Raw genomic sequence first — 26,747 nt, 5'->3', positions numbered from 1 at the left:
AGAAGGTACCTAACAAAGTTACGAAGACATCAACAAAAATGTCGCAACTGAATCTGTGATAACTCAAAGAGCATGATTTAGCATTTTGACTCTTAATTGATTCCTTCCAGTCTTACCTCGATTGACCAAGTTACCTGCAGTATGAGCCCTGTCCAGACCCATGGACCAACTATCATAGATGTGGCCCATCGTCACTGGATCAGGACAGGGCTAAATGGTTTCTTGGTCACGCTAGATAAAGTACATCAAGGGTGCTGAGTGAGTGAGGAGACAGGTAGTTTTTCCACACATGTTGACTGTTGCAGGAATGAGATGTGGTTGAAGCTTTCTATAGATTTTGATGTTCACAGTACAGTACTGATACCGATACCGATGTCATCTTATCCTCTTTGTTCTTTTCTTTCAGGTATATGGCAATTGGTTTATCCACTGACGAATTTGCAACCAATCTCAACAGACTACCAGGTAATAATTTCCTTGGTGACTTACATCATTTAGTGACAAAATAGTGTGGATAATTGTACAAGGTTATTCAATTGACATGTCAACTTTACATTTTCATTTGGCAAAGCAGAGGTCTGTCCTATTTCATTTCTTGCATTCTGATATAAAGTCTGATCTATATACTGTAAGTAAATTTACTTGACACAAAGTGTTGTTGTTCAAACGGTTTCACGCTCCTACAAGTTTTATCTTTAACGGCACAGACTATTAGGTTTGATTTTATTAGTCAGAAAGCACACCTTGCATAGCAGTACAGTACTTAGCCTTGGCTGTCAGATTCATGCTTCTCTGTACATGACCATTTATTCTTTGAGACTCTGGCAGTTGAAGGGATTCCAAATCAAAAACAATCCTTGTTGATCATTAATCTGTCATCATCATGATCATTTACATTCAAATGTATAGATATTGCTGAAGGGTAAGAAAGGTGAAACTTGCAATCTCTGATGATGGGCCTCATTCAATGCTACGTTTGCCGAGATTGAAAGTAACGTGATTGCTCATCTCAATCTTAAGAGCTCTCAGATACAGACCTTTCAAAATTAAACCAAATTTGTTTCTACCATTGAAAAACATAAAAAAATATTTGAGAGATTATGGAAAGTAACTTAGAAGCAAGGAATGGAGCTGGGTTAGTATTCACTTTTCTCCAACATTTTTATGATGTTGTAAACAATTTTTTCGCATCATGCTAATAATTGACTCAACTTAGACATCTTCAACAGGTTATCTGTTTTTGCATCATTGTAACCAACATGGCAGAACAAGTAACTGTTGTGAATTTTTGGACAAATTCTCAGCCAACCATTTTGTGGTCTATGCAAAACATGGTCTAGCAAAACATAAATAATGTCAAAAATGGTTTGTAGTTTTCCATGATTACTAAAACCAAAAACTTGATCAGGTTTGCATATGAGATCAGAACATTTTGTTTGATAACTGTGTTGTAAAATATTGAAGTACCAAACCCTATTTGGTCCAGTCTAGACGACAAGAGTTTCACCAGGTTGAAAACAAAGATGTCAGTCAGTATCATTTACTGTCGGTTAACTGAAGCAAAATATGTACAGAATGCTTACTCTTCTTTACACTGTGCTGGTGATACTCTACATGAACTATTTTCAGTGTTACACGCTGCCCTGTCGTACTAGCTATTGTCTGCTGAATCATTAGGTTTATGTTGAAGTCAAGCAGCAGAGTGCAGTGACTTGTGGAAAGGTCATACATGCCATATTAGATATCAAGGGAAGTACCAAAGGATGCTGCATAGTACTAGTAATACTACTGTACATGCCCCTGGACTTTACCTGAGGCTAGTTAGTTCTGCTATCACTCAAGACCATTCATACTCAGATGGATTGGCCATGGCTTTCATTAAAGTAGAACGATAGTGACAGAAAAAAAATCTCTCATTTTCATATATAATGTAGTTTATATGTTACCAAGCAACATATTTTTTTAATTTTTCAAATAGCACACCGGAAAGTTATAAAAAAGGGAATTATAACATCGTTTTTTCGTCTCCGTAATTTAGGAATTTGCAAACACTGCAACGACCTTGAACAGCCCTCATGTCAGTGAATGACGTCACTGTGATGATCTTTTCTGTTTGTGCACTGTTCAGTACGGAGCTGTGCGTGCATTTCGTGTCAGCATAACTGTTATTTTAGTTAAATTTTCCGGCGTAATGTTCAAGACATAAATAGATAATGAATATCATGGTGTTTCTTGATTTCTTCACCACGTGTTTACAAGTTTGTTTTTTTTACGAAATTTGCGGCAATTTTGCAACGATTTCTCAATATCTGAAGAGGTAATTCGCAAGCTGACCCAAAGTAACGTAAATCTCAAGATCACGTTTTTGGCGGGTTTTATACAGAGTGATGTATGAATGTGCTCACTTACCAGTCAAACTGGCACAATAACAATAGTGATGACAGTCTCAAACGTAGATTAGTATAACATCCGAAAGAAAATCCAGTTCTAAACAAAGTAGATTCGCTTGTATGCGCTAGGCCTACTGTAAAACATAAACGTTCCTTGTTCCGTGCGTCATTAAATCCAACAGAAAGGTTTCATTGAGCTTGAAATATAACCGCATTTGAACTCAATCGAGTAGTTAGTCTAGCTCGAACAATTTTCTCACTACATGCAATACCTATTGCGTTTATTCACATGCATGCCTCGTGGTTTGGGCTTCAGGAGGAGTCGTATCTAGCACAACTTCACGTAGGTCCGCAAACGGTACTTTCCCACTGTGCAAACATAAGTGACAGTGTGCGCTATCGTAAGTAATACTTACACGATGTTTTGTTTCGCTCGAGCATACACCAGGCGCGGCGGAACGGAAACATTATTGGGGGAGGGGGGGGGGGATAATGTGTGGAGACTATCTAAGCGGAGCGCCACCATGGGTTGGCGCGGAGCTTACAATAAAAGTTTGGGTTTTTCAAACCCACAGGTGGCCGGCCCGGCACTTCCCGAGTGTTTTATGCTGCGAAAAACTAGCCCTAAAATATTGGTCTCAAGCCTGCAATTTCTCAGATTGCACGCAAAAGTCTGTAAAAACATTGTAATTTGTATATTCGATGGTGTTTTAAGAGAGTAGCTATTACTCGTAGTGTACTCGCAAAGACGTTCTTTAGTGTAGTATAAGGGGATGTTGGAGAACTGGCTGAAATGATGCAATTGGCTTAAGACGAAGTTGTGTTGTGCTTACCGGTACTCACACTCACTGCTTCAACTTTTCACGGGGCGTGAAGACACGGTTGGGCTGACTATGTTGTCTATAGCCAGGGGACGGGCCGAGGGTCCCCCCAGCTTTTACTTAAATTATTACACCTATATAGTATACGTGTGCATCGGACAGATCGACAAGTATGCATTGAAAAATGGGCAGATGCACGTTTCGGAGCCTTGGTAAATATTGGGGGGCTTATCAAGCATTTGCCCCCTCAACTTTTTCATTGGGGGGCTGAGCCCCCCAAGCCCCCCCCCCTCCGGTTCCGCCGCCACTGACATACACACATTTCCTATTCGTATTACATTAAAAGTGGTTTGGAGGGTATGAACACATCTCTGCCCAAAAAAAACTCTGCCTAAGCGACGTCCATGCCCCAATTGAAATTTGCACGTGGATTCTCTCCTCACATAGTCATTAGGTTGTTCACGTCTGACATGTCTTCCAGTTCCAACACTTACTGTTGCATTTATCGGGATATATATAAATAATGCGGCATAAAAGCATCAATCTTTCAATTTTTTTTTACTTTAGTGACCTTGCCACACAATGATGGAAAGACGACGTCTTTTCTTCATAGGCGAATCCGTGTTTTTCTTCGCCAGTTTTGTTGGCACTGCAGTGGTCTTTAACAGCGATCTGAATTTTCCTGACACATTCAACTTTTTCTGCATCAAATATTTAGGGTCCCAATCATCTTCTGTGAAGTGGGCAGCAAAAAACTTTCACATTCTTGCCATGAGAAACTCCTGGTGCGATGAAGTCTTTCCTGGTTCTGGCCTCACAAATCGTATCCAGAGTTTCCGATATCTCTCACTACTTTTTCCGCTTGGAAAATTTAAAAAAAAACTTAGTGTAGAGTCCACATTCGTTCTGTTGCATCCCCCTACAACGCAATTTCTTGGCATTTTGCTAGTGGTTTAGGTTGTTTGTCGAGTCCAATATAGAGTAGGTTGCAACTAAACTTACACACTAAGTGCACACTGCTGAAGTACACTACGCCGAGCCGTCACTTTGTTATCATCATAATGACGTCACATGTCACTGTAGATCACGTGATCATCATATTGCTTTTCGCGAAAAGCCCAATTTTTGTTTAAAAAATCAACGAGTTTAGGAATTTTTTTTAAGCCTTTCCCAACATCGGATTGACTTGAATTTTCACATGTGTAATATGGAAACCAACTAGAATACTCTTGAATAAAATCGTATTTTTTCGTCGATGCTGAAAAATCACTATCGTTCATCTTTAAAGTTGTGAGCGAGAAAGGAGATAACAAGGAAACCTTGAGTGGTGGGGGGGAGGGGGGGTTGAAGGAGGGCTTGTTAGATATCAAGGGAAGTACCAAAGGATGCTTCATAGTACTAGTACTAGTACTGTACATCAGCCCTAGGACTTCACCTGAGGCTAGTTAGTTCTGCTATCTCTCTAGACCAGTTCAATAAAATATACATCGTTCAAGCGACATAGGTCACTGGATTTCATGACAATGTGTTGATATGTACTTGTCATATGCCAGGCAATTCTTTTTGTCTCATTGAAGATTTTCAAATTGAATGTTACTTGTAAACATGTGGTGATTCTTGAGTCTGTGCCATATTTGTGCAGTATGTGTCAGTGGTTTTGTTTGTATTTTATCCGATTAAATGTAAACATTTGTTTCTCCTTGCAGGGTCAGATAAACATTCATATGGTTACAACGCAGACAGTGGTAACATCTGCAACTCTACTGGGAATCACAACGGTATACCCTACGGTCCTTCCTATACCACAGGAGATGTGGTAGGCTGTGGAATCAACTTGGTAGACAATTCATGTTTTTATACCAAAAATGGTGTTCATTTAGGTAAGTCAAATATAATTGAAGGTAAAACGATGAGGGATATCGCTTGCGAGCAAGTAAAAAAATACAAAATATGGAAGCTTGCTGTTTTTTATGTTCTGTTGTTTTCTTCTTTTTTTCTATGAGGGGAATATTTTATCTAATTTCAGATATTAAATTGCTATGCAACTTAGCTGACATTTTATACAAGCCTTTGTGTACAAGCAAGTGTAGGATTGTGTACGATAACTGAGACATGCTAGATAATAATACAGTTATTATACCGCATAAATATTAAAAACATCTTGATGCGCTGAACAAGTAAGAGAAAAGGAGTTAGTATGTACTTCAGTTGTGACATCGTCGTCAACTTCGTTGCCTGGTGTATATGCCTCTCTCCTATTCGCAAATTTCGTAGGCTCACTGTACTAAGAATTTATGCCATCTCATATTGGGGACATTTTGAGGAACATTAATGATCCATTAGTTTGGTAACATGAAAAATGTTTTTGGGTTGTGTATAGATTGAGTTTTTTCAACTGCTTTTCTTCTACTTGTTCATAAATTACATGTATCTATTTGGGAATATGATCACAACAACTTGATCAATAATTTTACATATCAAACTATCAATGTGTGGAAGTAGTTGTTTAATCAATAAAGTGCTCGTCGCTTTTCATTGCTTTCTAATCATCCTAATATGCAAATGTATGTACATATAAGCCTATGTAAGCACATGTATGTATAGTAAGCACATGTATGTATGGTTAGCCTATGTCTACTACACAAACAGTCACACCTGATACATTCTTGAAATGTTTATTTTTTGTTGAAATTTGAAAGTCTGTTTAATTACATGTTTGATGACACACCTGTGGAAACATTCTATCAAAGTATTGCAGAATTAACTGTGCACGGATAGTTAGCTAACTGGAGGGAGCATCTATAGTTGTTCATTTCCTGATTCTCGCGTGATGGGAGCAAATTTGAATTAGCATTGTCTGTGTGTTGCTATGGTAATAATGTTACTGCAAGAGTGCCAATTAAGCATGAAAAATCCTGCCAAGTCTTGTCTCCGATAGGAAACCTTAGAAATGCTTATAATTCGTAAAAATGCAAAGTATGATAACAAAAGTTCTTCAGTTGGCTCATTGAGAACAAATTAAATTAAAATGTGGTACAGAGATTCTCTCTAGTCTTTTCCTCTTCAGTGGTTATGGTGGGTACATGCATCTTTCAAGAGATTGTGTGTGTGTGCGTGTGTGTACGTGTGTAGTAACTTGCGTGTGTGTGTTTTGTGTGCAAGCTTCCATCCATTATGTGCTGTTTCTTTCCATTGTGTCAACATTTCTTGTGCTTATAATTTCCATGTTTAATATATATATATAAATATATATATATATATATATATATATATATGTAGCTAAATCTCACATACAGCCATTTGTCTTCACAGCATATAATTATTATTTTCAAGAGAGTTCAATCAAGTTGTCCCTTTCAATATGTTGTTCTTCAAATCACCAGCTTTAAATAGTACAGAAAGATCGAGTTACTGCTGATAGCTACCATGGATTTTTCATTAAGAACGGGCAGTGTGTGGGTGTTAAGTACCAATCATTCACTTCAAATCACTAGATGATGTATTGGGACTCGTGTACAAGGAAAGAATGTTCTGAGATGGAACATAGGAGCCACTAATTAGATACGTAACAACAGGAGGAGTGTAAGATGTGTTGTGCTTAAGAATTACCTTGTGAATAAAACTAAAAAGTCCTCACTACTTTCCTCTTCTCTTCTCTTTTCTCACAGGTGATGCCTTCAAAGATCTCCCAGTAAGTCCCAACCTTTGTCAATGTTATTTGTTATATCCTCATGTAAAAAGATACATGATTTATTGACCTTCTCATCTCCTAGAATTGTCAGCAGTCCGTTGGTCATTTCTCAGTCCCATCAATATTTTGTTAAAATATAATTTTGTATTAAAAAACTTCTGCAAAGTTTAGTTTAGCAGCTTAAAAAGGCTCTGGAATTTGTCTCATTATAAAATACTTTCTGAGTATAAAACTGCTATACATCTCTGCACTGCTATATATATATATCAAGCTGCCCATTTCCCATAGTATTCTGCTATGCAATAACTTATAAATTATTCATTGGTAATTAATTAAGCCTCTGAAGAGCAATTTGCCTTATGTAGCAAGAATTCATGTAGGAGACTGAATGATTCATCAATCTCCAATTTGTATATTAACTGTAAGCCCCCTTATTTTCTTTAAATCCTTATTAAAATATTAAATTTGTTTGGAGATTCGTTTGGGAAATAATTATTTGTCTATCCAAACCAGTAAGTTTTGGGATATTGCCCCCAAAGTTTAAGTATTTCTAAAAATTGCTGAAAGTTTTCAAAAATGCATTCCGGGAGAACAGAGAACTACCTTGTATTATAAATGTGAATAATGTTATCTCTGTATACTGTGTTCACTTCCGTACAGAGCAATCTATACCCGACCGTTGGTCTACAGACGCCAGGCGAATCTATAGAGACTAATTTTGGACAATTTTCATTTGTGTTCGATATCGAGGACATGATGCAGGTTAGTAGTAATATGCTGTCATTCCGATATTGACAACTAAGCAGTAACTTTAATAGGTGATATGCTACTTAAAAGAAAGTCTGATTATTTACTGATTTCATAAAATAAAAAAATATCAATATCTTCCATACAAATCTAGTTTGATCAATTCATTTGAACAAACAATTTTCTTGATATTTGTTGACGTGTTTACGATGTAGGCCTACTTGCAGATATAGGTTGAGAGCACAAATTACAAAGACAAAAATTCACAAGTTGTAACCATGATATTCTGAGTTTTGGATGCTTAAAATCCAAAAGTTAGTGACAAAAGAGTCTTTTAGAGCTGAGATGATAAGAATCAAATCTATTGTTCACAATTATTTACAATTGTGGTAAAAGAATATCAAAAATTTATTTTATTTTATTTTATTTTGTTTTGTTTTATTTTATTTCATTTTATTTTATTAACCATAAAATGTCACTGATGTAAGTTTAGATCATTGAGTTCTCCGACAAAACATTCACACAAAGGACAGAGTAGCATGCAAAGGGACTTGCACCCAGTAGTCACAAAGTGTTCTGTAAATCATTTCAAACCATATGGTAGATTCCATGCATCTAAGAATCCTGCATTCACTATATGTAGTTCTTGTAAATAGCCCATTAGAATGTAGGTAGATCCAGAGAAGAAGCATCTGCTTGAACATCTTGTTATTCTTAAATGTGTGTCCATGGCTCCAACCAAGTTTACAAAAAGAAAAGATCTTCAAGCTTGACAGCTTCTTTTGTTCCATTTACTAAAGATGGAAGCCAATGGTACATAGCAGAACAATACACTATGTAAAGTTCTGTTATTTTACTAACTAGTTCAAATAAATATCAGTACATCGATGGAAGTGGATGGTACGTAGCAGAACAATACGCTATGTAAAGTTGTGTTATTTTACTAACTAGTTCAAATAAATATCAGTACATCGATGGAAGTGGATGGTACGTAGCAGAACAATACACTATGTGAAGTTCTGTTATTCTAATTCTTGAAGTACACACATACCTCTAAAGGGGACATAGTGTACTCCAAATTGTCCGAACTCTCTCTGGTATGGTCTACAAGGACATCCTTTAATTTCCTTTGTGACTTCATTCCTCTCTTACCTTTACTCCTGTACATATATTCTCCAATCTACCTAGCCTATTACACATGGTAACATTCTTGCACTGCGCCTCCAATAACCTTCTATGGGTAACTGCCCACTTTCTTCCAAATTTACTATTCTGTGCGCATGTAACATATTTGTCCGGCTGGAATTTTGGGGTGTCGGCCAAGGTTTCCTAAATTACAGTTAAGGGAGAGAAATGAAAGTTGTTAGAGATGTCCCATAGTTGGGTTTCATTAGGGAGCAGGTCAGAGAGAATACTGAGAGGTTTTGATAGTTTGAAGGATTCCTAGTTAGTATAATGTTCCAGTAGATTAGACTTAAGAATACTTTTGTATCCTTTGTTTGTGAATTGCTCAACAATAACTCTTGTCTCTTACTCTTAAACATTTCAGGAGATGAGTTGCAGAACCTTCAATGACATACGGTTGTATCCAGTGCAAGAGGAAAAACGGAGATGGCAATCAAATTTACATAAGTGAGTTTTAATTGCAACCGTAGAGAATTAGGTTACAATGCTTTGCTACGAGAGAAGAGTGTGTAACCGGTGAGCTAGAAGCTGGGTATACCAACTTTCAGCCCACTTGCTCAAGGCTGACTCTATAGGTTCAGATGGCCTTCCCGGGAAATCCTTTCCCGAGAAATAACGCAGAGAAAACATAACAAAAAATCCGTCCATTGTTGCTGAAAAATATTCAGCTCATACTTGTACTTTTCAAGGACTGTATCCTTATCAAATTTATGCAAGGTCTCTGTCACATCGAAAGAAATGAACATTTACGAAATAACCCACATCGCCTTGAAGACCAGTGATTGTTAAAGTGCGTGGTGGATAATGTCAATTTTTGTACAACATTGTCCCACATTTTTCTTCAGGTATATGTATGTAAGGAAGTTTTTTTCATATTTATTTTGTAATTTATGGTAATAATCCTGTAAATATGTCACTGAATGAATGAATGATGCCACTTGAATCTATAAAAGCATCTTAGGAGAGATCTTCAGTAGACAGAGTGGACATCATCGTTTGTGAGCTGAAAGTACACGTTGATTACTTTTCTCCTTCTTTGTAGGATCGTCACTTCTTACCTTGTACATCACGGGTATTGTGCAACAGCTGAAAGTTTTGCCAAAAGTACAAATCAGAGTATTGCAGAAGGTATAGCATCCATCAAGAATAGACAAAGTAAGTCGAAATTGTTGAAATCCGTCTTTTAACTCTCTGTCTATTTGTAATATCTAACTGAGCTAATTGGCTGCAGGACATGGTAAGTAGTGTGGGCTTTTTGATCCACAACTTATTGCAATCAATCAACAAAATACACCCTGTCACCCTCCTAACTGTTTTGCATTCCACGGTAGCAGCCTATGGAACAGATTGTAACCGCTACACTCAATCCTGACACTTTTGTTGCCCAGATATGTCATTACGTTACTGCTTAACATATATGCAAATTCAAACTAATACGTATGAATATATGAACAAATTTCACAATTATTTTTTTTTAAATGTTAAACTGCTGTGAAAGCTACCTGTCTAAAGACCTTCATGGTCATTCTATTATGATGTTAAAAAATTGGAAATTTCAGAACTTAAAATGTGACTTCAAGAATGTTTTAACAAAGACAACTTTCTTTATACTGCACAAATAATTAAGATTGTTAGGCAAAATGCTCAAAACACTTACCCTAAAATCCCTATTGACATATTTTTTATTTTTTAGTATTGTAATATACCAATATGTAAGATTTCTCTATTAAAAGCAAGATTCTTGTCAGACAAGACACACTTTAAACGTTCACACATCATAATCATATTTCCTGGGCTTCTCGCTTTATGCTCTGTGCTATCAAAGATACTTCATTTGTATCAATCAGTTGGAGTATTTCCCTTCTTGTATGATTTGATGGAAAAAAAAACAAATGCAACATGCTCACATAACTCATTTTATTGTAACCCTTTTCTCTTCTTTTTTTGAAAATGTGATAGGAATACAGAAGCTTGTGTTAAACGGCCAAATGGGTGAGGCAATAGAAACGACACAAAGACTTTATCCTGGATTACTTGAAAATAATCCAAATTTAGAATTCATGCTCAAATGTAGACAATTTGTTGAAATGGTAAATGGAACTGAGAGTGAGGTCAGAGGCTTGCTGCGCCAACGTTCCAGGTCCACTAGCCGCCGCGCCAGCCCTGCCATGAGTCCCTCCCATGGTGAGCCCTCCTCCTCCTCGGGCCTTCACCCTGCTCATCTCAGTACCAGTGATGGACCAGTCAGGAGAGGCGGAAGCAGCGACGTTTTCATATCAAAGCCAAAATCACCTAAGAGCCCAAAGTTACAGATGCAATCAAACTCCTCCTCCTCTCAGCATGAGAACACTCCTCTTCCTCCGAGCACCACGTCGGAGATGAACGCTTTGAACGCCTCTAACGGCCAATTGCAAAATGGTTCAGGACCTAGGACGATCATGGATATGGACATTGATGCACCACCACACTACCAGAACGGTAGTAGTAGTAGTAATAGTAGTAGCACCTCTAATTACACTAACGGCGAGTCCATCACAAACGGAACGGACTCGACCAATGGAAACGCTTCCTTAAGTAACGGCTCAGGACTTCAAGAAGAGGACATGGATATCGAGGAGAAAGGTAAAGGATTTCAGAAAACAAATATCATTTTATATCAGAAAGTTACGATATGCAAAAGGAAGCACATTCAAAGTGATGGGAAGATATATTCTCATTTTTGAAATAGCGCCCTACCAATATAATGTTCGAAGATATCGAGTGGTAAATGAACACTAAACAAGTAGCTCTAATATTTCTTCCAGGAAATAATAGGACATGCAGAAAGATTCTTGTCTGCCTGCCCTATGTGTAACATCTTGCTATAAAATGCATATTTATGCCTGGCCTAGAATGAGAAAATGCATCCCAAAGAAAGATGGATTTCAGAGCTGTTAAAATTCACCTGATCAGTTTGGGAGCACCTTGTTGAGGATTAATTTCTCAGTCTTTTTTATTAGTTTTGTGTTAAAAAAGTTTGTTAATGTAAGCTATTATCCTCTTAATTTCTTCCTAAACCTATTCCCAAGTGCACCACGCCTCCCTCCTCTCTCATCCACCTAACGCCCCCCTTCCCCCCCCCACTCCTTTCTCCCAAGAAAGACAATAAATCAAGGAAAAGTTTGAGATGTTTGTATTTTGTCTTGTACCAGATGAAATGCATTCCCAAAGCACATGGCAACTCTGTGGGGGCAATAACACTGCTGTGGAAAAGATGTTAGAATTTGGCAAAGAACTTCAAGCAATGCATGAACGATTATCCAAGGAGTGTGGCAAACAGGAAGCCAACCAGAAAGCCCTCCAAGTAAGTTATTCTACCTCCCTCATAAGTTTATCTTAAGTAAGGAAAAACTTCATTTGAGGTTAGAGGCTAAAAACAATGATCATAATATCATATTCAAGGAAACTGTTAAGTCTAGCCACAAATTAGAATGTTTTCAATCTACCTATGGCATTGTTTTCTATCAATTGTATGTCAAGTTTAGATCCAAGTGTGAAGCAAATGGTAGAAAAACTGTTGCTATTTGTCTAGGTTCACTGTCCTGTCTAGAGGCCTTGTGATTGTGACCTCTATATTTAAAAATGTTATGGAAAAGAAGTAACTTTCTAGCCAAACTTCTCCTTTTGTTTCCATTTCTAGGATGCCTTTAGTCTTTTGGCGTATTCGGATCCATGGAAGAGTCCTGTAGGTTACCAGCTAAATCCACTCCGTAGAGAACCAGTGTGTTCATCACTTAACAGTGCCATCCTTGGTAAGAACTAGTAACCACCTCCTTCCCTCTCTCCTACCCTCCCCCCACCCTTCAATTTTAACAAAGAGAAATACCAAACTTGTTGGCCATGCTTTGTGGGGGGGGGTATGTGATGATACATATTGATGTGTCATCACCATTGGTGTTTATCAAATATGAGATGTGAAATGCTGGTTACGAGGATACCATGATATTTCATTTACAAAAAAAAAGAAATACTACTGGTTAAGACGTAATAAGTTTGTTCTATTTTTGTCTATTTTATGCTCAACTGCAAACCCAATGGTCAGTCTATATAATTAAGTCCACATATAATTATATGTATATGCAGAAATATCATTAGATGATGCACTGTTAAAGGTTGAAGAGAGGCATTTTTCTAGAGGACCTGAATCTGTTTTCCTTCCAGGAGCATTATGAATTGCAGTTGTATCACATAGCAATCCACAATTATTGATCTTTCTTGCAGTTGTGTACTCCCAGAGAAAGCTGGTTCATGTTATTAAATTCTTTCTGTAGTGCAGAATGTTACACATTTAAAGCTAATAACCAGCCTCGAAATTACAAAAGGGCAACAGGCAATTCCCCCTCTGTTTCGTCAAAACAGACCTCTGAAAAACATCGCGAGGGCGAAAAAAAAGCATAACTGTGAGCAAAGCTGACTTCCAACAATTAACTCATAAAGTAGCCCCCGCTGCCCCAAAATAGCCCCCTAAACTTGTCACAGGGGCTGCTTGGGAGAGGGGGGGGGGATAGAATAGTCCTCATGAAACCTACTCTTAATTTTTACCCTGCTGTTAACTATTATTGATAGACTTGTCTCATTCCATTTCACACTTTAACAGAATCTCAGAGCATGTCGAAGACACCTCCACTTGAATTAGCCTTGCGGCAGGTTAGACAGACAGTCGGGCTGATGTCCAAGGTTGGACCAGGCACATGTGCTTTCACAAATTTGGACGACTACCTCAAGTGAAGATCCCCTAGGTGAAACAGTCTGACTCCTTGTGGCACTCTCTCCCTGTAAATGGAAATTTCAGTTATTTAGAGATGGAACGGTCATGAGGATAGCAAGTCTTAACTGAATGGACAGTTCTATGATGGTGACTCACAGGGAAAAAGGATGGTATAAACTGATGGTTTGTCAAAGACATTGTAAGGCACATCTCTGATGTAGTAGATAACCCAAGGGAAATAGTTTGCTCCCTGGCAGATGAAATGGGATTTGGGATGAATAATGTACTGTTATCTCACTTAAATGGTTAAAGTCCTAGGTAAATGCGAACAATATTCAGGTTTGCTCGTGGGACTGTTGGTGATTTGATTTAAGTATTCAATCAAAGAATTGTGACTCCTAGCCAGTGATATCATGCTCCACATGACGGTGTTTGCAGAATCTCATCCAATTGCTGGTATGAGTCGCACTTGAATTTTGAAATTTATCAAAGTATTTATCTGACTCGAAGTTGTACGGACCCATCTCGGCTGTTTATGTTAAGAGGTAATCAGTCATTCCAGTAATCCTTCTTCGGCAATCCGAAAGATTTCTCAAACTTTTGCTGATTTGGATTTTCAAAGCAAGATGAAAAGATACCAGTTTGATAACTTTTGGAGATGGAGATTGTTGATTGTTTGGTTCTTGTGATATCTTGATGACATTTTAGAAAATGAAGGCATTGGCAGAATTAACGTTTCATGCATCTTATCTTCCAGCACCTCCATTGTTAGTTTCTGTTACACATGTTGTCGTATCTCCTCACACAATATCAGATACCATACCCTCAAATCTCTGTCCTCTACAGAACGTATCATCTTATTTAACTCCCTCCACAGAACGTGTTATCTTATTTAACTTGTATACTTTGATAATTCTTCAGATCAAATCTATTCTGAGAGCGTGTAGGTTGTTGAATTCCTCCCTCTGGTTTGTTTGCCATATAAAAGAGATGGATTTCAAATTATACAATTAAATAGACCAAAATATAATAGCATATTGTTTGGCAGGTTTGGTGAGATTAAAATTGACGTTGTATAGTTTAGTAGCATGTTCTGACATTGTCTTGTTACCTACAAAAGCTTACACAAGTTGTAAGTATTGCCTGCCACTTAGGCATCATTTGAAAGGCTGCCTTATCCACATTAAGGACCTCAATAAAACTTCTATTTTTTTCTCTCTCCTTTTTTTTTTCTTTTTTTTTCATTTCTCTTCTTTATTTGCTGCAAATTTTCCTTGATTTGTTTTGAAATTGAACATGTTGTATATTGTGAGGCATTGTTAGGTGGAGTGATTTACAACTTAGGCTGTACAGGCTACTGTATAGCAGCATTGTTTGTTGTGTGAATATTCAATGATGACTTAAAAACAGAAAAGAAACTTCTGAAGGAATCATTTTAATACTAATTGTATTATTATCTCTAGGGCAGAGTGGGTTATGATTATTATTAGAGTAACTTTCAAAGCTGGAGGGAGATTAGATTGATTTATTCCATAAATTGTATTATGTGATAATTATGTTTTGCAAATTACCAAATTTTTGTGAAGATCAAACAGTTTTCTGTGGTAAACAGAAAAGAAAAGGAAATCCTTTTGCTTTGGTTTATACTTATATTAAAGCTGCTGTGGTTGACAGAGTCAGAATATGAAGTTTGATATGTTGGTCCAATTAAATCTAAACTCATAACTGTGTTTCCCTCAAAAGAAATATTTTGGATGGGCCTACTGAAATAAAAGTGTACAAAATCAAGTTATATTGATAAACAGTATCTGCATCAGGAATTCTTTAAGTAACCTTGCTCATCTTCATCATTTGTGCCCAAGGAATATCAGTCGACACACATGTTACTTCCAGTGATGATTTTGGGCGTTTTGAGAGATGACAATGCCACCAGCGTTTAGATTGCAAAATTACAACAACCACGCTAATGTGCTCTCGGGGTCTGTGTGAATTGTTGAAAATGGTTTTGCATATGGAAGATTAAAAAACTACTTCCAAGTCCAAATCATTGAGTTTGAAAGAGTCAGCAGGTGTTGCCTCCTACAGTCGGCAGTCGACATTTTAATATGTTAGTCCTCGTTACCAATATAGCCCATTACACTCCCATACAGCAACTCTCAAATATCAGTCATTTAGTGGATCGCTCCTTTGATGTGCAGAACACAATCTTGTTTCTATTTAAAGCAAGACTGCCAGTTATTTTAAGAAGCAAGAAACTGAACAAATTTATTCATAAGTTGCACTTGCTAATGATTAGTTTAGATATGTCAACTAAGATGTTAAACCTTGCTGGAGCAGCATTGGTATTCGATCTGAAAACTGTGCATTCTTACTTTTTCTCTCTTGATTCTATTTTTTTTTTTTTCGATGTTAGGTTGCTGAAGAATAGTTGTATTTTCCTTGTTGTCCCATACTGCCTGTTTGGCAGACTGATGTTAGAATCAAGCATCGTTATTTGTACCAACTTAATATAAGTAGTTCTCGAGTCTCGGCCAGTTGTGACAGTGTGGACGTTTCATTCAGCAATTTGAGCCCATTTCCTTGTATAGCTGGTAAGTTTGAAGTACGAGAAGATTAGAGGAAACATTTTGCATACCTCCATTGCTGTTTTGTAGAACTGTTAGTTATCGTGTATGTCAAATATCTCTTGATACAATTTATTCAATGTCAATTATACAATTCTGCAGAATACTAGTCGTCAGTCATTCGAAAAAAATGTTTTAATGAAGTTTGTACGAGTAGCTGCGAATGTGGTCCCAAGTGACTTGGATTTTTAAAGGGACTATATTATTATGTGCCCAAGAATTTGCTAGATCAGCAAACATGATGGCGTATGTTTCAGTAACTTATAAGCAAGCCACTTCTGTGACAGTTTTCTTAATTATTTATGTGTGTGATATTCATAACTTTTATGATAATTTTGTCACAAAGTTTTATGGTTCGGACAGAGCAGAGGCTGCCTGTAATTGGATTTCGGGTATCTTCAAGAGATTCTGTGCTTTGCATCTCCTTCAGAGTAAGCTTTTAGGTGAAATGACCCTTTGAAATGAGCTCCATGTGGTGGAGACAATCATGTAGCGATTAAAGTCAGTTGAAATAAATATGACATTAAACATGATCAAAAGTATACAGTTTTGGGTAAGTCTCTAAGGTAGCTTTACTGGTTGGGACATTGATGGCAACAGTTTTGTTGATATCACTTGTGGAAAAGGCAGTTTTATTGGAAAGGGGGTTGGGGGTGTGGGGCACAAACCATCTTATTAATAGGAGGTATGCATCAGTGTATAGTCTGGTATCTTGGATGAAGTCCACAATTCTCTAGAGAGTATATTTCAGAGAGAAAGAGTAAGGTTTAGCTGTAAGTAGTAATTAAAAAAGGTAAAGTTATTTGGGGAGAGTAGTGTAAATAAATTTTGCTTGTAAAAAGAATATTTTTGTGGGTTATATGATGAGAAACTAAGAGGATGGGGAATTTGAGTAAATATGGAGGAGTTTTAAACTCTTGGCTATTAAAGTCACATTGAGTTTTCATGTATACAGCTGAAGAAGAGAAGGGTGAAGGTTGTATTGGACATCAATACACTGGAAGGAGCAAAAATGTTTAGTCATAGTCCTCACGGCTTTCTTACTCGGCCACAGGAGGTTCTCTGTACTGATATATTAAATGATGAGATATGATCTTTCTAGAAATCTAGGAATAATGAAGGATTGTAGAACTCTCTGGAAAAGGTCTTAAGGAAACCTTTAGTAGGTTCAGCATGCTAAAATTAATTGGGAAATCCCCACGACACTTTAAAAGGTGGAAGTCTTTGGTAGCGTATTGGTTGAGTATGGCATAAGGATATCAACATGTTTGTATTATTCTGTTGGTCTTTTAACCTATGATACATCATTGTACATAGACCTGGTCGACAGAAAAACAGTGAAGTTTGAACATTCGAATGTTGAATATACTTACATGGAAGATTGCCGGTAAGAGAGAACAAGTTACCACAGTAACATGTTCTCATCTCTTCTAGGATAAGTTAAGTTAGGTTATCTGTTTCTCCCTGTCATGGGGGGCTCATGATATATGTTTTGGTAACAACTTTCCAAGAAATATTTTAAAGTTTGAGACAAGCGATTGTTTCCAACCCATGACCGACGAAACAAGTAAGCTGTATAGTTTTTAAGCTATAGAAGTTTTTGTATTTTTGCTCGCTATTTCAAGGCATTGTAGTTGATCTCCAATAAAGAGAGAGAAATCTGTTAGCAAACTAGTAATCTAGGAAAAGTCATCTCTGTAGATATATGAGTTGTTGCTTCTGATGATTATCCTGCCAAAACATTAGGCTCACTTTAATATATATGTTCTGTCTTTTGTCAGAATAGCGTTCTGTGTGCATGGCCTTCACGCATACACCTTTTGAAAGTTTACTTTTGCAAAAGACCTGTTAAATGTTGTATTTGTGATATGTCATTCTTTAGTAAGCCCAAGTCATGGAATCACACCCTGCATAACTCTTGACCACAAGAGAACAGGTTTTTTGAAGCCTGAAGTATTATTGGACAAAAGTTCATTTTTTCATCAAGATTGCCAAATTTGCAACAGCTTGTTTCTCTATACATTCTTGTCTCTGCAAACATTAGCAGCCCAAGCTGATTTTCAAGTGTTGTCAGTGGAGTGTCTGAAACAGCTGAATTTCTTCTCTGGAGAGATATGTCTCGAACATCTCTTGAATCTGCCTAGCGAGCAACCAGTCATTAAAAATATATTCCAGGCTTAAATTTTGTTTTATGTTAAGCCCCACCCACTCATTAATGCATAATAGTTTTATTTAGGTTATTAGGTTGGTTTAACTATATATTTTGGACTGAATATGAACTTTAATCCTTGATAGATTCATGGGACACACGAAAGTCTGTTGTGGTTTGCAATTTGTCCATTTCCTCCATGCATTGAGGGGAAGGGGGGGGGAAAGATTTTCCACTTTGAAAGATGCTGAACTAAGTTGACCTTCCTTTTGCTTTATCAGGATCACTTACAATCTTTCAGCAAAAGTCCTTTTCCCCTGCCTTCAAAATATGGACCCTCTAAACCTTATTAGCTGACAGACTTAGTCAGATGGCAAGTAAAAAGTAAAAAAAATTCAATTTGACTGGAAAATTATCAACAAGGTTGAAAGAGCAAATGCAAGTTAAATTTTATTAACCATGGTTTTATATATTCGGTTGTTAAGTTTTAAGAAAACAGTAAATGAAGAAGATTTTGTGGTAAATTCCGTAAACAGTCAGTGCATGTTTTGTATTTGTGTTCTTTTTTCTTTTCTTTTTTTCACACTCTCTCTCTCACTCTCTTTGTCAGGTTTTGCAAATGGGTTATTTGCTCCTCAGAAACATGAAGATATAAATAAAATGAAAGTAATTTATTAGATGTGAAAAGATTTATAATTTGTTGTGTCACTTATGGAGATTTTTTTTTTTTTTTTTTAAATATTACCATGTTTGATTATTTTTTGGCCTAGATTTGTATGATTTTGAATACATCTATAAGTTTTAAGTTACAGCAAAAAAAAATATATAATCAGGTTGGAATAAAAAAATGACAAAATGAAATTTAGGCATGTCAGTAGCATTGTATACATGAAAGCTATGGCTCATAATATTTGAATACAAGAGTTGAAAAAATGTTTTTTTTGTCCTTGTCTTTTGTTTTTCACCTTGTGTTTCTTAAACTCAGGAATCGTTCGGTGACAGTGTCAACTTGAAGGAAACATTCAAGGGGGTAGAGGGGAGGGGGTAATGGGCATTCCTCAAATTTAGGAAATTCTTCAGTGTCCACAGTAGATGGCCACCACAGTGAAATAGAAACGTTGCCTGGTACATATTGGTCAAATTTGAGGATTTGGAAAAACCACAAAAGGCTCAAGCAAGTCTAGTGTACATGTGAGTGGGGTCATAGCAGTTACTTTATTAAATATGTAACATTAACTATAACAAATTGCTAGGAAGTTTCATCCCACTTAATGATTGTGTCCATTTGGGACATGAATTCTGAGCTGGATGAAAAAGTTGTCAATATTAATACACTCTCAAATTTCTTCTGGTAACCAAGTTTCAGCCTGTTCACATTGAAATACTTGACAATAAATGGGTGGGATTGATACTTTACTCTTACTCACAGTAAATATCAAATGAGGTCACCAGAGCTGTTTCTATTAACTAAGTTTAAAATGCTACCTCTCCAATAAATAATGTCCGTACCCTAATTTCCACCCTGTCTGATTGATATCTTATTAAGTATATCTAATAACATTAAAGGTATCCAGATATTTGGCCCCAAATTTGTGTGTGCTAAGTATTGCTATAAGGTTTCTTGTGCTAAATATTGCTATAAGGTTTCTTGTGCTAAATATGTTGCTACTTATTGTAAAAAGGTTTCTTGTGCTAAATATTGCTATAAGGTTTAAGAACTTTTTGGAATGTTATAATTCTCCTTACTTTGCAGATATATTGATGAGTGTTTAATTAGACAACTAAATATCTCACCCAAGAAAAACTATTTTGAGGGTGGAGGTTAAGTTTGAGGATGAGTGACCAGTATTTGACTTTCTAGCATATTTGGGGACAATACTGATGACCTTTAACCTCCCCCAAGTTTTGCTTTCTTGTGAAGTTAGTGAGAGGTATATTTACAAGACTAGGATACAAAATGTTGTTTTCAAGAACTCTTTTAGCAAAGTTAACTTAAAATGACTACAAAAATTTGTCGAAATTTCGTGATAGCTTATGTGTTGCCTGTGGGTGGTTAGTAGTAATATTGAATTGACAATCAGCTTTACCTCACTTTGAAGGGGGGGGGGGACGAACTAAGATGGTCAATGACAGTCTTCTTGAGCCCCCTCCTTCTGCCATCCCCTCCTTCCCCTGCTACCCTTCCACCACCACCTCCCTTTATACAGTTGCAGTCAAGAAAAAACAGACAACCGGAGTCACAGTTGCATGGAATTATGTTTTAATCTTGAATGTGTCTCTTACAAATAAAATTTACATGTCATTTCACATGAAACTAGGCAAAGTATGTCATCAACAAACAGATGCCATGATCCCAGAAGGCATTTTAAATTTGACAATCTTCTTTTGCAATACAAATGGGGATATCATGGTTACAGCTCAAACTAGCTGCAATAAAGCTTATGTTAATTCCAGCAAGACATAGGTCAAGTAGAATCTTAAAATGAATCTTAAGTGATACTTGCCTGCACCTTGAGTGTTACAATAACTCGACTTATCTGTCATAATTAATGAAATGAAGCAGTGAATGAGTCACTTAAATCCTTGACAGGAGTTAACTTATATATTGAGTAAAGCAAACCGCTCCTTATTTGCACAGAATGCAGTAGAGTATGTTAAAAGGTGATAAACTTCATTGTGGCTGGCAGTGAGGAGTCGTGATTCAAGGTCATTAAATTTATCAAAGTAAAGCGTCTTCAAGAAGCTTGTCAAGTTTTTCCTCACAGAGACAATACAGTGATCTAGTCAGGACTCAGCCACACATGACTCTAGTCAACCAGACCATCCCAACACAGAAAGTTGTGGATGTTTATTTGGGCAGCGTGCGAGTGCTTATGTCTACAACTGAATAAGATTAAGCCAGTCTGAGAGATGAGTAGTTGGGAATGGACATGCAATATAAATTGGTTCATAAACAGAGCTGCCCAGTTTCTACAAATGTAACCAACCACAGAGAAATAATGTTACATGCAGCCTAAACAAGCACTGGTCGTTAACAGAAAGCACTGTTCAGGGTGCATGTATCAGTTATGCAATGGACAGAGTTGACAACAGGAGAGTCTCATCTATGTTTGACCTGCTTTATATTTGTCCAGTAAAATTACAAAACCAACCAATTATTACAAGTTTCTGAAGAGTTTGACTTCGTTGTAAAAAGGAGAAGTCAATGTGGATCAAGGAATGTATCCATAATGTGAACCAAATGTAAGCAGTACACTATAGTTGAGCTAATGATGTAATTTAATGTGCAAAAAAAGTATCAAACCTATATAAACCATATATATACAATTTAACCAAACCTACCACAAAAAAAAGTAGTTGACAATTTACCCACCGATCAAAAACTAAGTTGTTTTGACTTTATAAGAAAATTATTTAGGTAGTAGTTACTGACTGTTTCTAAACACCTTATTAGCCAAATATTTTCTGATGTGATTGTATTTCTTTATGCCCATGTATGCAAAAATGAGATCAGAAATTCTTCAAATTATTAAAGATTTGGAAATTTCCTAGTTAATCATCAAAGCTTATGAATCATATTTCGGACAGCAAAAATGGCAAAGCTAGGACCCTAAACCTTAAAAAAAATAATAACAAATAAAGAACGTAAACCACCTTCTAGAACTGCAGGCCATATTGCAGAATTTATTTTAATATTAACTAAGGGCCTTACGGGGGACAGGAAAAGTACCAAAGTTACCTATCAACAAACAACAAATCAACGACAAGAATGCAATAACTGACAAGTCCCAATTTACAGGTTGTATAAATAGACTTATAGTTTGAAATATTTACAATTCTTGGGGAGGACTTGGTAAATGGATTTGACAAAAAGTAATTCACAAGATGTAAAATTCGCAAATAAAGAAATATGGATTCCCACAACACTTGCATGTAACAACCCTTGCTTCCTCTGAATATCAGCCTCAAAATCATTCCTAATTTCATCATTCACGATGATCAAGTTTGGCGAACCAAGTAACTGATATCTGCAACTAATTGTCAGTGATGTTGTATTGGTTGGTAGTGGTAGGTACTACCTCTAGGTGTGATTAACTCAAAAAATGGATTTTATGTGTAGGAAACTGATAAATTTGTCAAGAAGAATTACAGTACCTCTAAAAAAAATATCACACAATGTTTCAGTCACGACCTGAGAAAATGTTCGACTGTTACAATCGTTTGACAGTTCTTCTGTTCCAGCCAGCTTCTGGGCAGTTCAATATTCAAGACATATTTCCGGCAACCACTCAGGGTTTACTATTTACATTTTTTGTTTTGTTTTTTTTTATCTACAAAAAAAATTGAGAAATGACTAAGATATGTTGATATGTCAAGGCCATAAGGATTTAATCAACATGTCTTGTAGAATTCTATGTACATATTGTAAGATTGATAATTACATTGTTCATGATTCAGGTAATATTAACACTGATCTGCTTACTGGAATGTTCAGGTACTTTCATCTTTACTTTTCTTCAGGAATTGATGAACTAATTCCTTAAATTTTGGCTGGTTACACCAGGTCTCTGCAGCTAGCGTGTTGAGTGGACTATCATTATTTGGTTCTGGAAAAGGAGAAATGGAACAAAAGGAAAATATGTATACATAAGGATGTCTTAAAGTAAAATGTCCCAGTATGATTGGTAGGGATTAAAACTTTTGGAGCAAAAACAACTTCAAAAATCAATGGTAAACCCAAAAATAATGACCCAACAGCCTCCAAAAGACAAAAAGAGGGAGGGAGACCATAGACATACTGTAGGAATGCTAGAATTGGCAGTTGTAAATATGTAAACTGTAAATTATGGAATGTATAACCATTAACCTAACATTTGATACATAATCCATTTTAAAATCAGTTATGGTAATATAATCTAATAGATGAAGTTTCTAGAATTGAGTATGTCAGACAAAGAAACATTACTAGCTCATACTATGTGTACTTATTAATTAGGGACAGACCTAAATAAATTCAATTTGACATATAAGAAAATTAATAAGCTATATATATTTATATACATTCCTATAGCTTTAAAAAATACTTCATAGAGTATCACACTCCATCTTCCAAAGAAGAAAATACAATTCAGCTTATGACTTCTTACCTCCTAATAAACTTTGTATTGAAACTAGCATTGAATGTACACTTTGGACGGCTGACCATTTCTCCTTGAGTATATCTAGACAGATGTTGCCATGTTCGTCTACATTCGGATGGAAGCAAGCTGTTTTGAATTTTATTGTGGGAGCACTGAAAGGATAATCGGCTGGAAATTCTAACGTCAGTTTGTAACTCAGACCTTCGTAAACCTGATGAAAGAAAAAGGAACATTTTTATTAAGATAACTTATGTTAACTTATGTTAAACTACTGTATAGCATAGCAAAATGCTGTGTAAGAATTTACGGTACATTCTAAATACTTTAGTGAAATCTTTACAAAGGTATAAACATGCAGGGAATAACATATCATGTATCGCATGGTAAAATCCTATTCAAAATGGTCAAATTGCTATACAAGTGCATAGCAGTGTTTGTACACAGGAATAATAGAATTTTATAAGAGACAAGAGTTCAGAGCCTTCAAAACTACTAGGCAAAATTTGAACACTAACTTGAACCTGTGACATGTATTGCAGTTCTCTTACACAGAATCTATGAATCTCTTGCACCTGCAGTTGCAAGTGATGCATAAATGTCAGATTTTTAAACAATTATACCCTGTATCTATGTGTACTGCAGAACACTGAATCACAAGTTATAATGCAATAATAAAGCAGAGCTCTGTATTTCAGTTTTTAAGTCAACAACAATTCTCTGTAATTTTATAAAATCCAAATATTATTTACTCAACAAGATTGCAACCGTTCAAATAGCTTAAAAAAACACCTCAGATCTGTTTACCAAATAAACCTAAATTATCAAAACTTTTGATTTTCTTTGGACTTTTAAAATTTAAGTGCAATGTCATGAGGGAAACACCTTTTCATTTTAACCATTTTCTTAATTCAGAAATTTCGATTTGAAATGAAGATAATGAATTGTATGTTTTCGCATCTAAATTTTGTATTTAAAAAAATATGGCCAAATTCAACAGAAAAAGAGCTTTTTCCAGTGGGACATTACTCACCGTTCCTTTGGGACCTTTAACTGTTCCTATCCATTTAAAAATGTTATCACCGTCGGGGAAAGCAGATACTTCGGAAGATCCAGACATCTGCGGTAGTAGAAAATATGAATATGGAAAAAACTGTTAATTGAATTCTACATGCTAAGGCTATGCAGGTATCATTGTTGCAATGGTATGGTCATTATTCAATCACTGAGTTTACAAAGTAAAGTGAATCTGAAAACAAGTTTGTGAAAGTTTTCTCCCATCTGAGGCAATACAGCAACTTGAGTCGGTGGCTTGTATCAAGTTCGGCATATCACTCGATTTGAGCTACAAAGAAATGACTTATTATTACAACCCTGGTAACTTGTATGTAGTACATAAATGCCATAACTAGAGGCAGCAGGGACATCCAATAAAAGTAGTAAGATCTAAACAAAAGGATGCACCTTTGAGCATGATACATACATGCACAGATCATGAAATCTCATGCAGAGATGATACAAGACCACAAATAATGCAAAATTGTCTTCAACTGTCTATTTTCACGTGATATGTACACAGCTCATGAAATCTCTTTCAGAGATGATACAAGACCACAAATTATACAATTGTCTTCAACTTTCTTCAACTTCAATTTTCACTACCTGATCGTAACTCATTTTGCTATGAGTTTTACAATTCTTGTACTATGCAGTGTCAGGGAACTATATAAACAACAACTTTTTGTTGCGGAATACTGCACATGGCCAGTTGTGGCAATTTTATATTATGCTCAGTGAAACTTAATACAATACTTTCACTGCCACAATTTAAAGCACTTTGTAGTTTGGAACCTTTATCTAGTACAGTAGAGAGAGGAAATTAACACTGCCTTTACTGTCCTAGTAAATCCTTTGAAGCAGGATATGAATCTAATGTATGTACACAACTTTTCAATGTGGGATGTCTACAAATATTGATCTCATTAATAGTTCTAATAGCTCATGGATAGGTCATTAATTGCAGATGGTCATTAACTAACTGTAGAATGATAGCTTATTCTTTTAATTATTTTTATTGTTAAGGGTATTTGGAGTTTGAGTAGTTGTCAATATCTAAAACACATACAGTAGAGTAGCTTAATTCTGTATTCAATTCTTAATTCTGTATTCAATTTCAAGGTTCCTCAATGGTAGGATCATTTTTAGGTGGCTTCTCACTATTGCACTCACCATGATTGTCATTAATTCTTGCTGTAATCTGAAAGAAAATCATGGAAAGAACCTAATCAAGTGTGCTAAAAGTAGTACTAGGTTTTACATAAAACTAGTACAACAAAAGCTTCAAACCTTCACTAGGCTTGACAAAGCTGTACTGTTGACTGCAGTTTTATTTCATGTGACAATGTTTTTGGACAAATTTATTTTCCCTACACATTTGCATAATATAATCCTGCAAAAAAATGCAGCATTTTTGTACATAAATATACTTGCTCCTTTTTATGTGTGAATTTTGCAAGTCATTGAAATATACACAAAGTTAATAAAATGAAAGCAATTATTGACATGGTAAGTTCTGCAAATTGACAATCAGCTCAATATTGGATCAATGCTCAATAAGAAGTTTATGAAAATACTGTACTCACTGATGAGAATTTGCAGTATTCATAGCCTACTTCAAAACTATTTCAATAACTGAAATCCTTGCTAGATTTTCTTCTCATCTCTACGAAACTAACTAGCATAGGCCTATACAGGTTACATTCCGAAGAACATGCAGTGCCCTATGTAATTTTTTCTAAGAACATCACAATCATTATTTGTTTTAAATTCTTAACTCTCTTAGGTAGGCCTAGAGGCTAACTTATCCCACAGCCACTCCCAATAATGGCCATATAGTACTTATATAAGTTTATGTACATGGCAAACGTTGGGAGCACCTGTGTCTTAGCCTAAGCTAGGCCTAGGATAACCGGTGCAACAGTAATTCAATGGGTAACTCTCAGGATGTGGGCCTAAGTTACACTACAGTCTTTACCTTTTTGACACCGAATGTGCGTCTTTTCTCTTTGTCTGATTTACTCTTTTGTCTTTAGTTTGCACTGTCGCCGTCATCGGGTCTATGTTTTGAGAAGCCATCCTTTCTTCTTGCAATACTTAGTTATTCGCTGGTTGTTCTGGCTTTAAGTTTGCCGGTTATTCTCTCAATGTACTAATCCTTTGTGCCTAACACAAGATCAACTTCCTAATTTCCCGTCT

General features: G+C 36.2%; 2 protein-coding genes across 2 annotated transcripts in view; one reads left to right on the top strand and one right to left on the bottom strand.

Moving 5' to 3' along the window:
• LOC139965798 (ran-binding protein 9-like) overlaps nt 1-22,662 on the top strand; it is a 50,519-nt gene extending 27,857 nt beyond the window's left edge. The window contains exons 3-12 of the mRNA XM_071968510.1: nt 407-465; nt 4,918-5,091; nt 6,880-6,902; nt 7,563-7,664; nt 9,199-9,281; nt 9,877-9,989; nt 10,794-11,456; nt 12,026-12,177; nt 12,514-12,625; nt 13,471-22,662. Of these exons, the coding sequence (XP_071824611.1) occupies nt 407-465; nt 4,918-5,091; nt 6,880-6,902; nt 7,563-7,664; nt 9,199-9,281; nt 9,877-9,989; nt 10,794-11,456; nt 12,026-12,177; nt 12,514-12,625; nt 13,471-13,601 (1,612 nt within the window). The 3' untranslated portion in view covers nt 13,602-22,662. The remainder of the gene's footprint in view (nt 1-406; nt 466-4,917; nt 5,092-6,879; nt 6,903-7,562; nt 7,665-9,198; nt 9,282-9,876; nt 9,990-10,793; nt 11,457-12,025; nt 12,178-12,513; nt 12,626-13,470) is intronic.
• Nucleotides 20,592-26,667, bottom strand: LOC139965809 (probable ubiquitin-conjugating enzyme E2 C). The gene is made up of 5 exons (XM_071968548.1): nt 26,527-26,667; nt 25,722-25,749; nt 24,526-24,612; nt 23,502-23,706; nt 20,592-22,961 (listed from the first exon to the last, which is right to left on the bottom strand). The coding sequence occupies exons 1-5, from the start codon at nt 26,625-26,627 to the stop codon at nt 22,846-22,848; spliced, it is 537 nt and encodes a 178-aa protein (XP_071824649.1). The 5' UTR covers nt 26,628-26,667; the 3' UTR covers nt 20,592-22,845.
• Between the last annotated feature and the right edge of the window lie 80 nt (nt 26,668-26,747).

Source organism: Apostichopus japonicus, chromosome 3 (genome assembly GCF_037975245.1).
Source record: "Apostichopus japonicus isolate 1M-3 chromosome 3, ASM3797524v1, whole genome shotgun sequence".
In the NCBI taxonomy this organism is placed as follows: Eukaryota; Metazoa; Echinodermata; class Holothuroidea; order Aspidochirotida; family Stichopodidae; genus Apostichopus; species Apostichopus japonicus.
The sequence above is the reverse complement of the archived record's forward strand: the minus strand, read 5'-3'. Positions and strand labels throughout refer to the sequence as shown.

Excerpts from the sequence above, each read along its gene's own strand:
- LOC139965809 (XM_071968548.1), bottom strand. The coding sequence starts at position 26,627 with ATGGCTTCTCAAAACATAGACCCGATGACGGCGACAGTGCAAACTAAA. Across the intron at positions 25,750-26,526 it reads GCACATTCGGTGTCAAAAAG|ATTACAGCAAGAATTAATGA; the intron begins GTAAAGACTGTA and ends ATTTTCTTTCAG. Across the intron at positions 24,613-25,721 it reads AAGAATTAATGACAATCATG|ATGTCTGGATCTTCCGAAGT; the intron begins GTGAGTGCAATA and ends CTACTACCGCAG.